General features: G+C 40.2%; 1 protein-coding gene across 4 annotated transcripts in view; it reads right to left on the bottom strand.

The window, feature by feature from the left end:
• Positions 1–21,704, bottom strand: part of LOC5516748 (unconventional myosin-X) — a 35,635-nt gene that overhangs the window by 12,816 nt on the left and 1,115 nt on the right. Inside the window, exons 3-31 of one of the 4 annotated variants that reach the window (XM_048721430.1) lie at positions 19,811–19,969; positions 19,158–19,345; positions 17,987–18,112; positions 16,802–16,926; positions 16,273–16,286; positions 15,970–16,054; positions 14,876–14,979; positions 14,394–14,523; positions 13,809–13,927; positions 13,218–13,364; positions 12,749–12,849; positions 12,130–12,196; positions 11,841–11,933; positions 11,241–11,309; positions 10,835–10,872; positions 5,540–5,584; positions 5,262–5,364; positions 4,776–4,856; positions 4,498–4,622; positions 4,138–4,252; positions 3,500–3,661; positions 3,272–3,331; positions 2,823–2,935; positions 2,642–2,702; positions 2,081–2,242; positions 1,821–1,858; positions 1,502–1,589; positions 1,062–1,170; positions 657–733 (exon numbers count right to left, since the gene is read on the bottom strand). In XM_048721430.1, coding sequence (XP_048577387.1) covers positions 657–733; positions 1,062–1,170; positions 1,502–1,589; positions 1,821–1,858; positions 2,081–2,242; positions 2,642–2,702; positions 2,823–2,935; positions 3,272–3,331; positions 3,500–3,661; positions 4,138–4,252; positions 4,498–4,622; positions 4,776–4,856; positions 5,262–5,364; positions 5,540–5,584; positions 10,835–10,872; positions 11,241–11,309; positions 11,841–11,933; positions 12,130–12,196; positions 12,749–12,849; positions 13,218–13,364; positions 13,809–13,927; positions 14,394–14,523; positions 14,876–14,979; positions 15,970–16,054; positions 16,273–16,286; positions 16,802–16,926; positions 17,987–18,112; positions 19,158–19,345; positions 19,811–19,969 — 2,904 coding nt within the window. Of the gene's footprint in view, positions 1–656; positions 734–1,061; positions 1,171–1,501; positions 1,590–1,820; positions 1,859–2,080; positions 2,243–2,641; positions 2,703–2,822; positions 2,936–3,271; positions 3,332–3,499; positions 3,662–4,137; positions 4,253–4,497; positions 4,623–4,775; positions 4,857–5,261; positions 5,365–5,539; positions 5,585–10,834; positions 10,873–11,240; positions 11,310–11,840; positions 11,934–12,129; positions 12,197–12,748; positions 12,850–13,217; positions 13,365–13,808; positions 13,928–14,288; positions 14,315–14,393; positions 14,524–14,875; positions 14,980–15,564; positions 15,622–15,813; positions 15,879–15,969; positions 16,055–16,272; positions 16,287–16,801; positions 16,927–17,986; positions 18,113–19,157; positions 19,346–19,810; positions 19,970–21,704 lie in introns of those variants that run through there. The other 3 variants (XM_032386630.2, XM_032386631.2, XM_032386632.2) reach the window with 3 other exon arrangements.

The raw sequence follows: 21,704 nt of genomic DNA on the forward strand, positions 1-21,704 counted from the left end.
TTTTTTTATAAAAATATAGACTTTTCTATCGCTTTTTAACAGTATAATACGCATTAAAACAACTTTTTTCTTGCTTAAATCAGCATTTCAAGTCGCTAAGTAGGTGCCCTAGGTAAAAAAATGCTTCTTCTATTTTATTTTACGTTACTTGCTGTTTATTACGTTTTTCTCGCCAGTTTCTGGCGGTTTTTTTTAAGCTAATAATGTTGCGCGCGCGTTAGTTGTTTTCCCGCCAGCTGATTTTCCCGCCTGAAAGTGTGAAGTTCCCGGATGATCGCGTGCGGGCCTAACAACCGAATCGCCAAGTAACAAGAAATGTCCCAGCTGCGCTGTTACGTACCTTTCAGCGCATTTTCTATATAATTTTTGGATTCGAAAGACATAACAACACAGATTGCAACAATATAGCTGCTTGAAATAGAAAAACAACTAATTGCTTTATATTTGTATTTGATTAAAAGCAACCTTATTTTTCTAGCATTCTCTTGGGTTTACCATGTCAAATTATTGCCGAAATAAGCTTGATCGTCGAACCAAATTTTAGTTGTTTTACTTGCATAACATGTTTTGAGTAGCTCATAGCGACCTGTCAAAAACTGGTTACATTTATAAACAGGTTGTTAACAATTGTAGATCGAATAAAACGGGTATTATACCTGTTTTCCTCTGAACCACATGAATGTGTCATCCCTCAGGACACACCAGTGTTTCTTCCAAAGGCTCAACAGCCCACCTGGAAACATGCATAGGTGGGTGTATTAGAATGTGACATCGTGAGATAGTTAGCATAAGGTACTAAGCAGAGTTAGTGAGGTAGGAGAGAGAAACTAATACTTAGCATGTGAGACACACGGATGCATGGGAAAAAGAAAGAGAGTGAAACGGTTCCGTTTTCCTTTGCCTCCGGTTACATCTTTTTTTTTCCTTGTACGTTCGTGTGGTTTTCGCAAACGTTTAACATTACACGTCCACGCTTCCTTTACGTCCGCGCGTCCGTCTCCGTTTGAGCAGTGAGAAAGGGAGCAAGTTAATTAGTTCTAGTAAGCGAGTGATATTTTTACCTCGCATCATGAGGTAGCCTTCCTGTAACATCTCCGCTGCTTCATAAACACTCAGCGGTCGCTCCATGGTGTCCTCGTCTTCTTCGTCTTCCTCGTCACTGTCTTCGTACTGAACAGATCACATAAGCGATAAGTACCTCTACTTTCTCTATTATATCCCTTGACGTGGCCTCTAATTTCTCTAAATTCCCTTCTGTCCAGGAAATGAAATTAGGGTGTAGTTAGAAAAGGAAACAACCCCTTGCCTAAAGTGAATAATATGAGTGGTTTGAAGATCGAGTGAAGGATGAAGAACTTGATTAAATAGTACTTAAGAATGTATTTTGTCCATGGTGGCCTTCCAGGTATTTCATGCAACCGAACTCAAAAGGCGAAGTGAGGTGAGATGTTCTTGTCTTATTCTCCTCACCCTTCCCCACGCGAGGAGGAAGTTCCTTTACCTTGAGTTGTCGGTCAAGCTCCGCGATCTGGGCTGCAGCCTCCGCCTCCGCTTCTTTGCGCCTTCTTTCTTCCTCTTCAGCTTTCAACCTGAGTTAAGAGCTAGTCAACAACTATGCTTCTACAACATTGGCACACCCAGCAATAAGGTTTTACAGCAATTTCAAGTAGTATGCTCGATTTACAGCCGATGTAAGCACCGCAAACGAATAAACGACAGTCGCAAATAGTAAATAGCTTGAAATAAGCAAAAAAGGTAAAGGTCTGGGGGTTTGATATCCTTATGTCCGACTACGTAATGGACTATTTTGGCCCTCTTACCTCGCTTCTTCTTCAATTCGCTGACGCTCTTTCTCTTGCTAAAAAACAAAAAAAAACAACCAATTCAAGCACATCAAGTGATTAGAAAACATGACCAAAGAATAAAGAAGTAAACCTTCTTGAGGTATACTTAGGAGATATCCACAAGCCGGTTCGTCCACAAGCGAGTCGTTTTGTCCACATATAGTTTTTACAAAACTGTAACCTCATAGCATAGTGTTTCATAGAAATAAATTCCATAAAAACATAGCAATACATACTTGTTTGCGAAGTTCCTCCTCTGCTTGCCTCTTAGCTTCTTCCTCCATCCGCCGTGCTTCTTCGATTTCCTTCGCCTTTGCCAGGGCAGTCAACCGCTCAGCTTCCGCCAGCCGGCGTTTCTCTTTCTCTTCTTCTGCCTTCTTGCGCGCCTCTTCCTCCGCCTGTACATGTTTGTGTTAGTACTAAGGTATAAGCATGATTACGACAGCGATGATGATAACCATAATGAAATATGCAGTTGACATTATTGGCAGAGACGATGATAATGATATAAATGGTGATGTTATTGATTGAGATGATTATGATGGCATAATCATAATAACGGATTCAATGTTGGCAATGATGTGATGATGATGTTGTTGATTATGCTGATAATATTATGTTGCCTGTAATGATTGTGATGATGATAATTTCACTATTTACTTGAGAAATGATTACGCTTATACAATGATTGTGATGATGACAACTTTACTATTTACTTCAGAAATGATTACGCTTATACAATGATTGTGATGATAATAATTTTAAGCTATTTACTTCAGAAATGATGTGTCTCATACCTTGCGTTTAAGCTCTTCAAGCTCTTTGATTTTCCTTTCTTGCTCCAGTCTCTCCATTTCCCTTAAAAATAATAATAATCAGAAAATGCCCCAGGTTTTTGTTGTCAAATGTGGCTGCCTTCATATTTCAAATACTCAAATTCTTCAGTGAAGAATTGAGATGCAAGCGGCAAGAACTTACCTTCGGCGTTCCTCTTCTTTCCTTCGCTCCTCCTCTCTTATCCTCTCCTCTTCCAGTCGTTTTTCTTCCAGCAACCGTTTGAGAAGCTTGCGAGCCACGAGTCCACGTTGGAACTATTACAAAAGTAGACATAAACGGCATATCAAAGTATATTTCGACGACGGGGACGACGAAGACTATAGAGACGATCGTCCGAAAATCACGTACAAGCTTTGCGTTAATCTTTATAACTGGGATCGTGTATTTCTTGCTCAGTGAAAACAGATGGTTCGGTTTACGAGCGCAGCAGTACTGTACCGCAAAGGGTGTCAGGTGACGGAAAACGGTTAAAATGTATTAAACATTTCCATGTCTAGCCTCCCATTTCACGAATCTATTGTCTTCACTTTTTGAAGTACTCATCATCGCCTTCGACACTGATATTATCTACTTATTCAATTGCTGATTACCTTTTGGATTGCGATGGCGGCCTTCTGCATGGCCAAGAACTTCTTGCGATAAAAACGACCCTGAATACAAAAGGAAGGCACGTCAAAACAGGGATTTTAAAATTCACCTGAAAGCTTTCAGAGGCGAATGATGTGATTCTATAAAACGATTATCGAATACATATACAAGTCTTAACATTATTTTACACTATTTTAATTTAAACCCAGGCGTCTTGAAATATCAAATACCTTTGCAATTTTCTGTAACAGAATGACGTCATTTCTGATCTTCAGGTATTTCTTCCTGACCAGGTATCCCATGATCCTTTTCTTGATAACCATGGCAACGACTTCGAGCTCCGCATTTCGCTTTCTTTCCATCGAGAAGTCCAGCCGGTCCTTCATGAACGCCTGTAAGATTTGCAATAAGGTATACAATATAATAAAATATCGACATATCGGGTGTTTGGTTAAATGTGAAGTAAGAAATGTCTGGTACAACGCGACGCACGCTACCGTGGCCACCTTGACAATTAAAGGATACTAGAATCGTACTATCTAATTGAAACAAGCAGTCACCAGCCACCACCAGTCATCAGAACAAGACGGAAAATTACAACGTTGTACAACTTGACGCACGCTACCGTGGCTACCGTGGATACTAGAATCGCACTATCTTATTGACACAAGCAGTCAACAGCCAATCAGAACAAGACGACAAATTAGAGGCTTTGAAGGTCTTGTTGAAAGAAACTGTAAATCTCGCATCCTTATTGCCTAGCTCTCTACCTAAGCCTTTGACTTAGGTAGCGTGCGACGCAAACATAAAAAAAACTTGGAAGGTCGGCGGTGTAGTTTAAAGGTCCAATATATTAATGAAACAGTACCTTGGTGTTACCTATCTTCCACTGTGTGCCATCAGGGTCAAACTCTTTCAGAAGAGAAGCACAATTGTCTTTGGTATTAGCAGACAGAGGCTTGCCACGAAGCAGAGCTTTGTACCTTCGATAATGAATACATAACCACATTAATGAAACCGATAATGAAACCTGTTACGACAGGACAGTGGGCCATGAAAGTCAAGAAAGGAACGTCAGCGAACAAGGATACCATCCAAAAGAAGAAGATAATATATAATATGAAAATGAAACTTTAAAATTCTGTTTAGCCGAGAGCATGATAAAATATCTCAAATGTCTTCTGGGGAGGGACTCTATTATATATAATTTTTTTTATGAACGTGCTACCTGTACAAAAAGTCTTTAAAGGTGAGGCGGACGGGGAAGCCAGCACGTCTGATTCGAACCGTTTCTAGCATGCCTGAATAACGAAGTTGGTTCATAACCAGCTGGGGGTCGAACATCTGGGGCAGCTAGAGAGATCCAAACAAAGAACTTTCAGGACATTTTACTTTGATTGTTGAAAAAAATAAATATACTAGTCGATAATGAAGGATGGAAAAAATAACAAATCGTAAACTGGTCGATCAAACTAGGATACATAAAATCAATTTGCCAAAATATACCTTCTTGTGATTTGGCTTAACGCATCTGACAAAGTACGGATGAGATTGGCCCAGCGTTGTCATCAGCGACGCCAACGACTCCTGCAATAACAAACATCGAAGAGTTGTCAGCTTCCATTTTGTCATCCTAGCGAAAAACTAAACATGGGAACCATCCATTTACATCGGCTGTTTTGGGGAGCTGTTAGCGATATTTCCGATTGAATTCGGTAAAAGAAGTACAAAACTTTGCGTTTAGATGATTATTTCGAGATTTCTTCCTGTGTTTAGATACTAAACAAAATAAATTGCAAGGATGTGACTGAGTTAAGCGTCCACTATTACCGTACGTTTGAGAAACAATTCCTCGATGTTCACAGCTTTTCAGAAGTCCCCAAAACAGACACAACGTCGAAAAGATGGATGTGAAATTAAGCTATAACACATAAACTACACAGAAGTAGAGGTACCGGTTTTTGCTTACATAATAATCAGGTGACGACTCACCTTGAACTGGGAGCTGACGGTTGGTCGCTTTTTCGCTGACTTCGTATTCGTCGACGGCAAACCTGGTTTAATGGACTCCATCACATCGTACACGAAATCAGATCTGTGAGTTACACGACGAAAAGAGCATATTCATTTGGACGTAAAAACATGACTTGCGCTGCAGTGTGAAATAAAATTTTACCTGACTTTCAAAGGGAGCTATTTTTGTCTAGAATAATAATCTAGATCCAAGTCTAGAGATGACTGTATCAATCGATAATAAATAACATTATTACCTGCTTTGTCGCAAACAGTTCAGAATATCATCTCGGAACGTGTCCCTGAGGAGAATATTAGCATTGTATCAGATACCAGGGAATGGGGGGGGGGGGGGGGGGGGGGGTGCGCAGTCATAGGTATCATATGGAAAAAGCAAAGTATTTAAAGACTCTTTAGTGAGAAATGACCCACTGTTTGCCGCCGTGGACGCGCCTCGATACTGGGTAAAGGCACATTTAATGACATATTTTTCTACCTCCCTCCAAAATGAACTAGATCATTCTCCGTTCATATACATGTCCTTGAATTGTTCAGATTGTGAAAATTTGCATTGCGAAATAAATCGTTTCTATACTTTTGATAACTGCATATTAACGATTTTTGGGTTTGGAATAGACGGCGGACAAACGGGATGAATAGGGGCAGGGCTAGACCTAACCTACATTTCTAATCAAAGTTAAGTAAAATATTTCTCGACTTTAAGACTGAGTTGCAGTTTAATGATTCTTCCTGCAACCCTTAACAAATATGTGCTTCACAACCAGGCAGCCTTCTTTAAATATTTGCAGCTATTCTCTTACCAAGCCTTAAGCAGGTGTTTAGATTAATTAAGGCTTTTTTAAAACAAACAATTTCAAAATACGGCACTTACTGTAAATTACACCATCTGGAAAACGATCCATTCTCACATTTCTCCGTAAGCTATACTACCCACTTTTCGTTTTAGAATATTTAGAAACGAGATTTTAATAGATTGGTGTTTGATAGGTGATCCGGAGTCATTTTAGAAACACTAAACGCACTCATTGTCCGTGATCCTTTCTTTTGAATAGCTATGCCATGATTAATGGTTTTTAGGTAAAATTGCATCCTCACCCTTTAATCATTTTTAGAATAATCGAAAAAAAAAATAATGGACCAATGAAAAAAAAAAATAGACTAACAGTTTTTGAGATTGGGGTTGAAGTGGATGTCAATAAACGGGTCGTATATTGCAATTTCATAAAATAAATTTCGCTTTGTTCCTGGCAGTGTTAAGATCAAACGGTGCACGAAAGAAGCGCCTGAAAAAAAAACCTTTACTGTCAACCATGAGTACCTAAATCAATGTAGACTAATAGTTTTTGAAACCGGGTTTGGAGTGGATAATAAACGGGCCCTATATTGCAATTTGATAAAGTAGAATGCTAGTTTAAAACAAAATGCTTGTTTAATAACTTTTCTTGCCTAGACCTCATCCATATACCAAGTAGAGATGAAAATGAGATGATCTTCAACACAATATTCAAACTAAAAATCAGCTAAGTAAATCAAGTAGGTGAAAAATGTTTTGGACTACATGATATTACACTGAATCTCCCATTCATTCAGTTTGATTGTCTAAACGATTTCCTCTTCACTTTCCGAGACTTTCCAAATCAAATAATAGCTTTGTTTTGATACAATTAACGATATCTTAAAAATAAACTTGAATGTACTTTTTCCATGATAAAAAAGTACATAACATTGATGAAGATGTACAGATTTCCCATTAATAGAAACCTTGGCAAAAACATAGAAAACACTAGGATTGGTGAATTTGGCACGAAAACCGCAAATGCGAGTGATATTATTTTTCGTGTAAAATCTGGCACAGGGTTAGCGTTTGGCCAGATGCCCGAAATCATACTTTTTTAAAAGCATTATACTTAACAATTCCAAAAGAAACAAATGGGAAAGACGTCATCCATCTTTCGATAAACTGTGCTATAACATTTACTTTACGCCTAGATACCACATTTCACTTTGTTCCTGGCAGTGGTAAGATCATACGATGCACGAAACAAGCCTCTGAAAAACGAGAAAAAAAATAAGAGAAAAAAAAACCTTACTGTCAACCACGAGTACCTTAATCAATGTAGACTAATAGTTTTTGAGATTGGGTTTGGAGTGGATTGCAATAAACGGGTCCAATATTGCAATTTGGTAAAGTAGAATGCTTGTTTAAAACAGAATTCTTGTTTAATAACTTTTTTGCCTAGACCTTACTGTCAACCACGAGTACCTTAATCAATGAAGACTAATAGTTTTTTAGACTGGGTTTGGAGTGATTTGCAATAAACGGGTCCCATATTGCAATTTGATAACGTAGAATGCTTTAAAACAGAATGCTTGTTTAATAACGTTTTTGCCTAGACCTTATCCATATACCAAGTAGAGATGAAAATAAGATGATCTTCAACATAATATTCAACCTAAAACTCAGCTAAGTAAATCAAGTAGGTGAAAAGTGTTTTGGACAACATGATATTACACTGAATCTCCCATTCATTTAGTTTGATTGTCTAAACGATTTCCTCTTCACTTTCCGAGACTTTCCAAACCAAATAATAGCTTTGTTTTGATACAATTAACGATATCTTTAAAATAAACTTGAATGTACTTTTTCCATGATGAAAAAGTACATAACATTGATGAAGAAGTAGAGATTTCCCATTAATAGAAACCTTGACAAAAACATAGAAAACACTAGGATGGGTGAATTTGGCACTAAAACCGCAAATGCGAGTGATATTATTTTTCGTGTAAAATCTGGTACAGGATTAGCGTTTGGCCAGATGCCCGAAATTATCCTTTTTTATAAGCATTATTCTTAACAATTCCAAAAGAAACAAATGGGAAAGACGTCATCCATCTTTCGATAAACTGTGCTATAGCATTTACTTTACGCCTAGATACACATTTCGCTTTGTTCCTGGCAGTGGTAAGATCATACGATGCAAGAAATAAGCGCCTGAAAAACGAGAAAAAAAAGAGAAAAAAAATACCTTACTGTCAACCACGAGTACCTTAATCAATGTAGACTAATAGTTTTTGAGACTGGGTTTGGAGTGGATTGCAATAAACGGGTCCAATATTGCAATTTGGCAAAGTAGAATGCTTGTTTAATAACTTTTTTGCCTAGACCTTACTGTCAACCACGAGTACCTTAATCAATGAAGACTAATAGTTTTTTTAGACTGGGTTTGGAGTGATTTGCAATAAACGGGTCCTATATTGCAATTTGATAAAGTAGAATGCTTGTTTAATAACTTTTTTGCCTAGACCTTATCCATATACCAAGTAGAGATCAAAGTGAGATGATCTTCAACATAATATTCAACCTAAAAATCAGCAAAGTAAATCAAGCAGGTGAAAAATGTTTTGGACTACATGATATTACACTGAATCTCCCATTCATTTAGTTTGATTGTCTAAACGATTTCCTTTTCACTTTCCGATACTCTCCAAACCAAATAATAGCTTTGATTTGATACAATTAACGATATCTTAAAAATAAACTTGAATGTACTTTTTCCATGATGAAGAAGTACATGACATTGATGAAGAAGTACAGATTTCCCATCAATAGAAACCTTGGCAAAACCGTAGAAAACACTAGGATGGGTGAATTTGACGCTAAAACCGCAAATGCGAGTGATATTATTTTTCGTGTAAAATCTGGCACAGGATTAGCGTTTGGCCAGATGCTCAAAATCATTCTTTTTTATAAGCATTATTCTTAACAATTCCAAAAGAAACAAATGGGAAAGACGTCATCCATCTATCGATATACTGTGCTATAGCATTTACTTTACGCCTAGATACCACATTTCGCTTTATTTCTGGCAGTGGTAAGATCATACGATGCACGAAACAAGCGCCTGAAGAGCGAAAAACAAAACTACCTTTACTACCATGAGTACCTTAATCAACGGCACCGAGAAAAGCTACGTCTTCATGCCTGTCGATATGTTCAGCAAATCACTCTTTTTTGCCGTGTTTGTCGTGTATTTTCTGGTTGGAACGGCCGGCAACGCAATTCTGCTCTTTGCCGTGCGTCAAGTCCAGGTGAACCAAAGGGGAAAACCTAAGCGAGCAATGGACCGAAACCTTACCACAACCTTCCTCTACAGCCTAACTCTCAATAACGTTCTGACAGCCGTAAGCGCACTCGTTATTAACGGCTTCCAGATGTATGTGGACATGTTCACAAGCGACTGGTCCTGCAGAGCTCTCCGCTTCACCACCTACACGTTATCGACCATCAAGATTTTCAATATTGTTGTCATTTCTGTGGAAAAGTACTTTTCCATTTTTTACCCAATGAAACTAAGCTCCTCTTTCTTGGTGAAGAAACTGCTGGCGGCGACATGGGTCGGCGGGGTTATCCTTGGTGTGTCCTTAACTTCAATTGTTAAACGAGTCCACGAGGACCTTGGTCCTTCGACTTACACTGTGACTTGCCAGTATGATAAAGACACAAAGGCCGTTTTTTTCGGTACCACAACTGTGGCATACTTTGTCCCTTGCATTCTATTGCTGGTACTCGCAATCAGGATAACAAGATTCCTCAATAAGCGACGACGTAAAGTTATGAACGAGACCCATGTATTTGTAGACAGGGCATACATGTGGCGATTTAAAGATGCCCGGGTGTTTGTCAACATTATCCTAACGGTCGCGCTGCCGTACAGCCTATTTGCGGTCTTTGCGGTGTTGCGGGTAATACTGAAGTTTGAACATGATTTCTATCACTCATGGATTGTTCGCAATGTCAACGCTGTATTCGCACTTTCAAACTGTGTATTCATTCCAGTTTTTAGCTTTGCAAACAACCGTCAGTTTCGTGTTGTACTCATGCGACTCACGTTCAAACGAAGAAACAATCAGAATGTCGGACAGGATGGTACAGAAACAAGACAAGGAGTCAAACGGGTGGGAGGCCAGAGGGAAAGACCGCGGAGAGGCGGCACACAGCCGCTACCAGAGCGCATTATTTGCCTATCAGCCAGTCACAGGCAACCCATAACAGATCCACAGCAAGACAATCAGAACGGATTTGACACAGCCCTCTAACAGTGAATCAAGGCCGAGTGAAAAAAACCGCGAAAGTGCGCCTGCTCTAGTAGCAAGGACCTCTATGCGTTCCTCAAAGCCTCTTTCGATAAACAAGGATCATACTCCCGTTACCCCGCGATATACGGTATAAAAGATATGTCGACAGCACAAAATGATGATATTCTTAAGAAAATAAAATTTGAACCATAAATTAATAAATAAATAAAACCTCATTGTCAGTGTCAGTTTTAGTCATGTTAAAATTATGGTTCTCATTGCTTGAACTTTCTTTAGAGATATGGGAAAAAATAGCCCTGACAAAGTTTTTTTAAGAAAATAGGTGTAAAATAGATGTATATTAAATAAAATATATTGGGGTGAAAGAATATGAAAAGGGGCCTTGAGCACACACGTTAATGTCTGCTCCACCGCCCCAGATTGGTAACGCCCACCTGTTCTTGTCGAGGAACCCTGTTGTTTCGTAGAAAACCTAAGGAATAATAATACAGAAGTAGATATGGTGTGCCGAAAAATATTCTAAAATCAGTGCGAGAAAACATTTCACGGACGAAACGCTCAGATTAATGTTAGTTAAAGGCAACCGATTTAAAAGCTAGTTACAAGGAACCTTCTCACATACAGCACCAGTTCCATTGATAGGAGGCCAGCGTTCTAACCTCAAGGCTAGCCTAGTGCCAGCGTGATAATCAGGCTTCCTGTGTCGGGGATCAGCCGTGAAAAGTCGGGGGGTAGAAGACAACGCACCACAGGAAACCCGGTCAGAACGCTTGGGAATGGGCTGGCTCAATGGCACTCGCGACATCCACGGCATAATCAGAGTAAAATAAACCCGCTCACCTCGCCAGCGTAATGCTTGATACCAAACTTCGTGTTCGCAACTCGTGGCTTTACGTAGAAGCCATTCTCCTGCACGAAGAATAGGTAAACCACTGAACTTAGCATATAACAATGGAACCTGTGAACCTGTGCGGCTGTGGGTATGTGGTATTTCAGGGCGCTGAAAGAGCGTTACTATAGCAAAGGTTCCAAGGCCGAATCAAGGATGTCTAGAGGGGAGGGGAGGGGAGGGTGGGTAAAGGTAGACCACTGTTCTTAGTCAGCATAAAACCACGGAAACTGTATGTGGCTGCTGCTATGTGTTACAGGTAAACCACTGTTCTTATTAACCACTCTTCAGCATATAACCATGGAAACTGTGTTTTTTGGCTGTAGATATTTGGTATAGGGGCACTAAAAAAGCGCTACTAAATTTAAAAGCGTTACAAAAGTATACCAGGGCCGGATCAAGGATTTCTCGGAGGGGAGGCGGGGGTAATTGAACGTGTAACAGGATGCGAATTTACGGGTTTTACTCTAACAATTCAGTTCAAAGAGGGGACTCTAAAAAGTCAATAAACGCTTAAACAAGCATTTACAGCATGTCCATAAGGGACCGACCTGGTGACTAGAGTGGAGCTTGTCAAGCATTGAGCCGTCTGTGCCTTTAGGAAAACGGCTTTCTTCGTCAATCAACGCAAGCACACCGAGTTTCTAAAAGTAAAGGAAAAAGAAGTCGGTGAGTATTAAAACAACGCTGTGGTGACAGAACTGAGTGATATTCTTACTAGAACGTGCGCACAAGACAAGCACAAACAAACAAGTGTGTTATCATGCGCTTGGGTTTTAATAAGACGCGGAAAATTTCTCGTAGCGATGGTGACAAGTGATCAAGTCTGAGAGTCCATACCCTCTCAATCAGATCCAGGCATTCGCCATTGTCCACCCAGTCGATGTCGGACCACGCAAGACCTTCCCTATGGCATCGACAAAACAAAGGCGTCAAACAGGCTACACTGAAACCTCCATATAACGGACACCTTCAGAACCACGCAAGACCTTCCCTATGGCATTCACAAAACAAAGGTGTCAAGAGAAATAACAGGCTACACTGAAACCTCCATATAACGGACACCCTCAGAACCACGCAAGACCTTCCCTATGGCATTCACAAAACAAAGGTGTCAAGAGAAATAACAGGCTACACTGAAACCTCCATATAACGGACACCCTCAGAACCACGCAAGACCTTCCCTATGGCATTCACAAAACAAAGGTGTCAAGAGAAATAACAGGCTACACTGAAACCTCCATATAACGGACACCCTCAGAACCACGCAAGCCCTTCCCTATGACATTCACAAAACAAAGGAGTCAAGAGAAATAACAGGCTACACTGAAACCTCCATATAACGGACACCTTCAGAACCACGCAAGCCCTTCCCTATGGCATTCACAAAACAAAGGCGTCAGGAGAAATAACGGGCTACACGTATGGCACAGTTTGTTTATCTAGAAATAAGCCATACCTGTTGTACTCGTGTTGCTCAAGAGAGAAGATATGCTTGTTGAAGTATTGCTGGAGCTTCTCGTTCGCATAGTTGATGCTGAATTGTTCAAATCTATTCACCTATTAAAATAACTGATAATATTCTAATACAAGCCTGAACATCCACCCATCCTTTAGCAAATCATCAAAAGCTTACAAGCTTAAAAGCCAAAAATTAAGTTGCTCATCCACAGTGGTTGAGGGGAAAGGGTAACCGGGAAGCCTGCACGACTCCATGGCTCCGAGGATGATGTTTTCAAGAATTTGAAGAAGTAGAGCCTCGACAGTAATATATGTTTTAAAAGCCCTAGCCAATCAGTCAATACACTAGGCCGCCCGTGCTTTCTATAACTCAAACATTTGTCCAACATTTGTTGATATTTCATTTGTTTTTATTTTATTCAATATGAAAAGAAAAAAAAAACCACCTAGCCTACAGGGATACACACCTCGAAATTCTCGAAACCGAAGATATCGAGGATTCCTATTGAGGAGAAAGTATCAGAGTTCTTGATTCGCCTATTGATTTTTCCGATGACCCACTTGAAGGTACACGCGTACAGGTTCATTGCCATCGAGTCACGAGAATCTTCCGCCTGTAATGATGAAAGAATGATGATGATGAAAAAATGATAAGGTTAATATGATAATGCAGTTAAAGCTATATTAAGATCCGATCTCTTCCAAGCCCCTCTCTCCAAGATGCCCCCCTTCTAAAGCCATTTTTTTTTCAATAAACCGCTCTTGCTCAAGGCCTATCCGTAATATGTTTCTTAGAATACAATTGATTCTTGAATGTTAATGTGAAGACAAACATGATATACACTAGTATACATAAGAGACTTTTGTAGGTACAAAATACCTCTTGTAGTACGAAAAAAGAAAAACTGGGAAGTAAAATGAAATAAGTTCCCTATCTATGAATTGAGTAGGAACACGTGATGGGGGGCATGCGGGAAAGAGTGGGAGACTGGGAGGAGATTCAGGGCATGACGCAGGATGCGAAGTAGAAGGTGCAGTACAAGGCCCCTCTCCTTTACCTGGTCCACGGTCAAAGGGGACTGGATCTCTTCTCCTCGAAGTGTCATCGATTTCATTGTCAACGCATCACCCAGGTCATAGAAGTCGATATTCAGGAGGTTCGCCACGTTTTCCAAAACTAAACGATTAAAGACAGAACTAAGGGTCAAAAGAAAGAAAAATATACGTAAGGTGAAAAGACAAAATTAAAGGTAAAAAAAAATACATTAAAAGGTCAAGGTCAAAAGGTTATGGGCTGCCTTCTCGTAATAGACTGGGTTTAAATTAAATTTAAAAAAAATGCCTTGGACCTGAGCTGATAACGTGGCCTCAAATTCCAACTAATCCCTGCGCATGCGCTACATACTGTTCTTGTCGGCGACTTGCGCATGCGCTATATATCGTTCTTGTCTTGCGCATGCGCTACATCCGTTCTTGTCGGCGACTTGCGCATGCGCTACATACCGTTCTTGTCGGCGACTTGCGCATGCGCTACATACCGTTCTTGTCCGCGACTTGCGCATGCGCTACATACCGTTCTTGTCTGCGACTTGCGCATGCGCTACATACCGTTCTTGTCTGCGACTTGCGCATGTGCTACATACCGTTCTTGTCCGCGACTTGCGCACCGCCGGCAGCAAGAAACGCGACATTTCCAAGCTGAAGAATGCCAGCGATGACTTGCAGCAGGTCGTTGATCTCGTCCTCTTGGAAGTCCATTACTTTCAGAGCGGCCTATACAACAACAAAAATACCGAGTGAGTGATCACTGAAAAGCTATGTAACAGCACGTACAGCTCACTGTACGTGAAAGAAAGAAAAAACAATTTCACAAAGGCTATTTCGATAAACGGATGAAGTATATGCAGTGTAGTTTTTAAATACTAAATTTTTTTTTTCATTTTATACGATTCATTTTCTTGCATTGCAATCGCGAAAATGCACTACAGCTTCAATAACCATCGATATGGTGAAGAATGGAATCAATACGTTGCGGTGTTTATTTTTATAAATACAAATATCTAATGTTGGCGCAAATATCATAAAACGCCCCTCAAAAATCATCGCTCAAAGCAGAGCTTCTTACCAGAACCCTGTTGAAGTCTTCCTTGTCGTTAATGGAAGGGTCGCTGACACAACCGCTCTGCTGAAGGTAGTGGTACTTTTGTATGGGATACAGACATAGATCGTCTACGAGATCAAGTGCAACAGTTTATTCCACATTTACTGGAACTCAAGACATCGTTAACGACCTACACGGGTAGGTCCTCTTTTGCTTTTCTAAACGACCTAAACGTGTAGGTCCTCCATGGCTTTACTTAACGACCTACACGAGTAGGTCCTCCTTTGCTTTTCTAAACGACCTAAACGTGTAGGTCCTCCATGGCTTCCCTTAACGACCAACACGGGTAGGTCCTCCTTTGCTTCCTTTAACGAACTACACGGGTAGGCCCTAGTTTGCTTCCCTTAATGACCTACACGGGTAGGTCCTCCTTTGCTTCCTTTAACGACCTACACGGGTAGGTCCTCCTTTGCTTCCTTTAACGACCTACACGGGTAGGCCCTCCTTTGCTTCCCTTAATGACCTACACGTGTAGGTCCTTCTTTGCTTCCCTTAACGACCAACAGGTGTTTACTGAGTTGACTGAGAAATCAGTGGGGCACGATGAGAGCCCGTAATAATCTAGCTTCGTCTGAACGAGACATAGCTTACTTGCCTGCCGTCTGAACGAGACCTAGCTTTTTTTTCTGCCGTCTATAAGAGACCTAGCTTACTTGTCTGCTCTTGTGTTGCCCCCGCAAGAAGTAAATAAAAGATGTGAACGAGACCTAGCTAACTTGTCTGCAGTCTGAACGAGACCTAGCTAACTTGTCTGCAGTCTGAACGAGACCTAGCTTACTTGTCTGCCGTCTGAACGAGACCTAGCTTACTTGTCTGCTGTCTGAACGAGACCTAGCTTACTTGTCTGCCGTCTGAACGAGACCTAGCTTACTTGTCTGCTGTCTGAACGAGACCTAGCTTACTTGTCTGCTCTTGTGTTGCCCCCGCAAGAAGTGAATAAAAGATGTGAACGAGACCTAGCTTACTTGTCTGCCGTCTGAACGAGACCTAGCTTACTTGTCTGCCGTCTAAACGAGACCTAGCTTACTTGTCTGCCGTCTGAACGAGACCTAGCTTACTTGTCTGCTCTTGTGTTGCCCCCGCAAGAAGTGAATAAAAGATGTGGTAGTTCCTCTCGCCGGGGTTTTGACGCACGACACGATTCTATCAGAACACAAAAAAGCATATTCATTACAAAGTTAAAATAAAGACGATAATTTGGCATAGTTGACTACGAGTATTTGGTGTATCGTTGATCAAGATTACGACATAGGTGCCTCGCATGATTCCACGTCTACTAGTCCCTGTAACACTGGTTTAATAGTTTTGTAGTTGGTGGGCATCAAGGCGCTTGCAGTAAGGGTGTGTCATGGAATATTCACCTTTTCCAGTAGGTCTGAAGAGATAAAAAGTCAAGGAAAACCTTTCACAATAGTGTCTAGGATGCAAATATCTGACAAATTTCTTTTTTTTCCAGAGACCAGAAATATGCACTTATTTGTGCCATTAATACAAAAAAAAAAAAATGCGGGTCATGTTAGGAACATTTTGACATTTTTTATTTTTCGCCGTTTGTCTTTCTCTGCCTTTTGCTGAATGATTGTGCTTAATATGTTGTTATCATCAAAGGCTTATCTTTGTCAATATTCATATATAAAACTACGGACGAGAGAGACCTTTCAACTCTATCCACATGCTTTCAAAATCTGGTTTAGTTTCTGTCGTATAAAAACCCATCCTTGTGGCCAAGTCCGCTCACCTGAATATCGAAATGGCTTTGGAAATAGGTGTAATATACACCTAATAATTAATAGCAATTGGCATAATAATTTATTTTCTTATACTCAGCAGTCGTGGCAATGCATAGCTAGAGTTAAGTCAACTCTGTCTCCATCCTTGGGAAAAGGATACAATCTTGAATGGTTCCGCCAACCATGCGTCCCTTGGCGTTGAACTGAAGGTGAATATATTTGCCAAATCGACTCGAGTTATTATTGTACACCGTCTTCGCATTGCCAAATGCCTCCAGAATTGGACTAAAAATAAAGCAGACGAATGAATGCATTTGAAAGAAACGTTTTTGAACTGAGAACTTCGAGCTTTGATCTTCGCCTTCGTTTCTTGGCTATAAGTACACTCCACCATACTGACTTATTGTAATATAAAAAAGACAAAGAAAAAATATTTATATCTCGTCTGTCCAATATCCAAGAATTGAGTTTTGACGATATAATGATCCAAAAGTTCCAATTACCTGGTAGTTTCTCGGTGTTACAGAGCACCAAGATGGCGTCCATTACCTCTAGCTAAAGCACCAAATCGGTGTTCTCTACTCTCGCCGTTTATTGCCAGATTTCACAAACATGGAGTCTTGTTTTGTCAGCTTTGTCGGTACTGACAAATCGGCAAATGCGTTTAAAGGCACATAACCACCGCACAGAGCACTGACAAATCGCCACTGACAAATTTTGTCGACCTGTAGACTGACAAATCGACAAACCCGTTTCACGGCAGATAACCACCGCATATATTATATGCCTTTAAACGCGTTTGTCGATATGTCAGTCGACAGGTCGACAAAATTTGTCAGTGGCGATTTGTCAGTGCTCTTTGCGGTGGTTATATGCCGTGAAACGGGTTTGTCGATATGTCAGTCGACAGGTCGACAAAATTTGTCAGTGTTGATTTGTCAGTGCTCTTTGCGGTGGTTATATGCCTTTAAACGCGTTTGTCGATCTGTCAGTCGACAGGTCGACAAAATTTGTCAGTGGCGATTTGTCAGTGCTCTTTGCGGTGGTTATATGCCGTGAAACGGGTTTGTCGATTTGTCAGTCGACAGGTCGGCAAAATTTGTCAGTGTCGATTTGTCAGTGCTCTGTGCGATGGTTATGTGCCTTCAAACGCGTTTGTCGATTTGTCAGTACCGACAAAGCTGACAAAACAAGACTCCATGTTGGTGCAATCTGGCGATAATCGACGAGAGTAGTGATTCGTGTGGTGCTTTGAGAATTTGTCTGAGAACACCGATTTGGTGCTTTAGCTAGAGGTGATGGACGCCATCTTGGTGCTCTGTTACACCGAGAAACTACCAATTACCTCGACTGTAAGATTGCATTCTCCACACTTATCATGCCGTGTTCCATATCCCCGCCACTGCTCACATGAGAGAGAAAGTTCAACATGAATTTAGTAGATTCAGTTTTGCCAGCTCCTGATTCTCCACTGCAAGAAAAGAGAAATATAAGTTAACCTAAGTAGCAAATATCATAGCCAAATCATAGTGTGAATTGCAGCCAAGCCAAGTAGCCAGGCCAAGCGCATTAAACCACTGGCATTAAACCATCATTTTGTGCGCTAAAGGACATCTATTGCAACAAAGCTTAAAGATTATGTGTAGAACGCCTCTCTGGACATGAGGAAAAATGTTTCAAATAACCTTATTTCAAGACACATAACAATGAGAATTCGTTTTTGTAAGTTAGTAAACAACTATATGCAAAATATTATTTGCGCTTTTTTTAAATTTTGATGCCACACCTTTTGTGTTGTAGAATCCTAACTTTCAACCGGCCAAATTAACAGCAAACATACACCAAAAAAGCAAAAAGCTCGCCCTCACATTATGGGTTTTGAACAGGGGATATAAGTCTGAAATGGTGTGAGGAATGCACTAATATTTTACAAAATCGTGGCTTCCACAGTGGCATGTGCAAAGTTTTCGCGTCATGTCAATGTTTTAGGCATTAGCAACTCCTTGGTTTGCATTACAATTCAGACTTATATATTCCAGGCTAATATGATATGCTAAGGCTATGAAAATTCGAAGAGGCATCCAACAAATGAACTTCAACACTGATTTGTTTAAACTCCACACCTTTCGCAATGCCTCCCAGTGGTGTAGCCAGGGGGTGGTCTAGGGGGGCCCGGGCCCCCCCTTTCTAGCAGCCAAAGATACAGTAAATGTATGAGACATTATCTAAAATACAGGAGAAAATGCCTTGAAAGGGCCTTTGGGCCCCCTCCTGTTAAAAATCCTGGCTAACGCCGCTGCCTTCCTAAACTCATCCCTGGGAACCCAGGATGTTGAGGTCAGTACAACGAGATGCAAGATCAAGGTGGAATAAGGCAGCTCCTTGTTTTGTCTCATTCTTTGGCCTCGTTATGGTGACCTTGATGCCCTGGGTTCCCAAGGATGCCATAGACTGTATATTTTTTGACTTGCAGTTTTTATAGTTTGCATATGATTCTAAAACTCGGCAACCCCTACCTTATAAGCACACATTGCCTCTCGCCCTTTTTCCACATGGAGTAATAGCATTCATTTGAGATGGCATAGATATGAGGCTCCATCTCTCCCACATGCTTCTCTTGATATTTATCCATTATGGACTCATCGTACAGGCCATCAATAAAAGAATATGGGTTGACAGCACACAGAATGGTTCCAATGTAAGTCTGAAAACAAAAAGAAATTAATGCAATATGAGAAAGGGGCAGTGTTTTTTTATCTGGTAAAAAAGGCTGATTATAAAGGCAGGCACCTCTGTTAAAATGTGCTTAGATTTATAATAAATGTATAAATATATTAGAACCATTCCTAGAACCAGTTGATGACAATGTTTTGTCAAATGCTTGTAGTAATCTAGGTTTCTGAAAAGAGGGATTGCTTAAAATGAAAATCTGAATTCTCAGGGCATTTAATCAACAAATTATGGAAAAATCTCAAGCACTTTTACTTTTTCTTTTCAGAGTTCGGAGATTGAGGCGTGGCGGGGGAGTGTTGGGGTGTATCAGGATGTGGTGTGTCGAGATAGCAGAGTTGCCTTTTCTCTGTGTGGTCTCTCAGGGATAAAAATGCAAAGTTTTATCCTTTTCTGCTTTGGAGGGGACAAAAAACGCTCATTCAAGTGATCTACATACATATATCTTGTCTGTTTTGAATCTGAGATGCAGATTGTGTAGAATGGCAGAGTCATGGAGATCTGCAAGGTTAGCCATGTCTTCAACCCCTTCAATACTGGTCTGATGCATTGGCATAACATTCTTCCTGCTAATGGTGTCTTGTGGCATTGTATAAGTCTGCAATCAGACAAGGACGCTATATTTTCAACTGCACAATGCACTTACAGAGAAAAAAACATTCCACCAAACCAATGTTTTGCTTCAAAATCAAGTCATCACACAAATTTTTGCACATTTTTTTTGCTTGCGTTTATATTTTTTTCACAAATAATTTATTGTAAAGATTTATTTTTGGTTAAAGTTAATTAAGTTCTGCAGTTACTCCAAGCCTTGACATGTGCAGGTTCATTCATTAACCTTATGCATACATTACTGCCCTTATGTATTCAATCATGCTGCATTATAACAATTTTAACCAGATTTTTCATGTAACATTGATTTAAGATGATGAGGTGCTTTAATTTTTAAGGTAGATACACACATTAGTTAAAGAATTAAAATTATTCAAATCTATGCCAATATTTATACTAATATTCAAGCCAATGATGTCCCAAAGATGGTTTTTCAAAATAGAAAAAGACTAATAATTTGAAGTTTACATTTCTTTGGCCCAGGACTACTCTTTTCTCTCAAATTCTTTAAAGAGTAGTTTTATTATTGAATTCAACTGCAATTCACACTAAGATATATTTGTGTGGCTTCTACAAACAACTATTTTAAATTTGTAAAAAAAAAAACTAGACAAAAACTGTCTAGGGGACTGTCTAGGTCTCAGTCAAGCTATATTTTTGTCACACTAAGATATCTTAATGTGTGGCTTCTGCAAACGCAGACCTGTCAACTCTTCCGGATAAAGTCAGTCCAGTCACAGGGTCGTATAGTCACAGGGGAGTTGCAGGGGGTGGGGTACTGGGGGCACTTGCCCCCCTAATATTTTCAAGAATTATAAGGAAATGACCAGTAGGGGTGTGGCTGTGCCCCCATGGTTTTCTTAAAGTTTCTGTATCGTGCTCCCCACCAATAATCCGAGGCCTGCCACGGCTATGAGTCAGCATGATAGAGAACCCCTCCCCCTTCCTGGTGTCCAAAGGCTTTGAAGAAAATCAATCTAATAAACAACAACAGGAACAAAATTGTGCATTTATGAACATGTGTATACCGTAAATTATCTAAAAAGCACCCGGGTGTTTCTTAAATTTTGATGGTCTGAGGGGGGAGAGGGGCGTTCAATAGATAGGAGGCGTTTATCATAGAGTGGTGTTCTTTACAAACTATGGAAATATATAAAAACCCAAGTACAGTGGAGTTCTACTCTCAATCAGGTTTACATAGCGTAGCAAGCATTTCTTGACATTAAGCAAGTCGCACCCAGTAGAAGCCAAATGCTATGCTGTTTGTTTTTAAGCTGAGTGGGAGGGTGGGGGGAGTTAAATAAAGGGGGAGCATTTATTAGAGAGGGGCGTTCATTTCAAACTTGTAAGTTTAGGGGGGCGTTTTTTAGATAGGGGGCGTAGCAAAATAGATTAGTATAACCACAATAAAAACAATGCATTAGCCTGTTTGTCCCCGCCAGCACTTGGGCCACCTCGTAGGGATCTCCAGGTTTTTGAAATTTCGGGGTTGACAGGTATGCAAACGTAACAATTTCATTTTGTAAAAAATACTAGACAAATACTGTGTAGGTAAGGAAATCAATGCCTCAGGCAGGCTAGACAGGACAAACAATCTCTATCATCCACTATTACGACAAATAGCATAACAGACAATTAGCTGGTAAATTAAAAGTCGCGTTTTTATGCCCACTCTGTAATGTATCCTTATAAAAGACTTTTCTGATCATTTACAAAACATA

The sequence above is a fragment of the Nematostella vectensis genome, chromosome 2, assembly GCF_932526225.1.
Source record: "Nematostella vectensis chromosome 2, jaNemVect1.1, whole genome shotgun sequence".
NCBI classification, from domain to species: Eukaryota; Metazoa; Cnidaria; class Anthozoa; order Actiniaria; family Edwardsiidae; genus Nematostella; species Nematostella vectensis.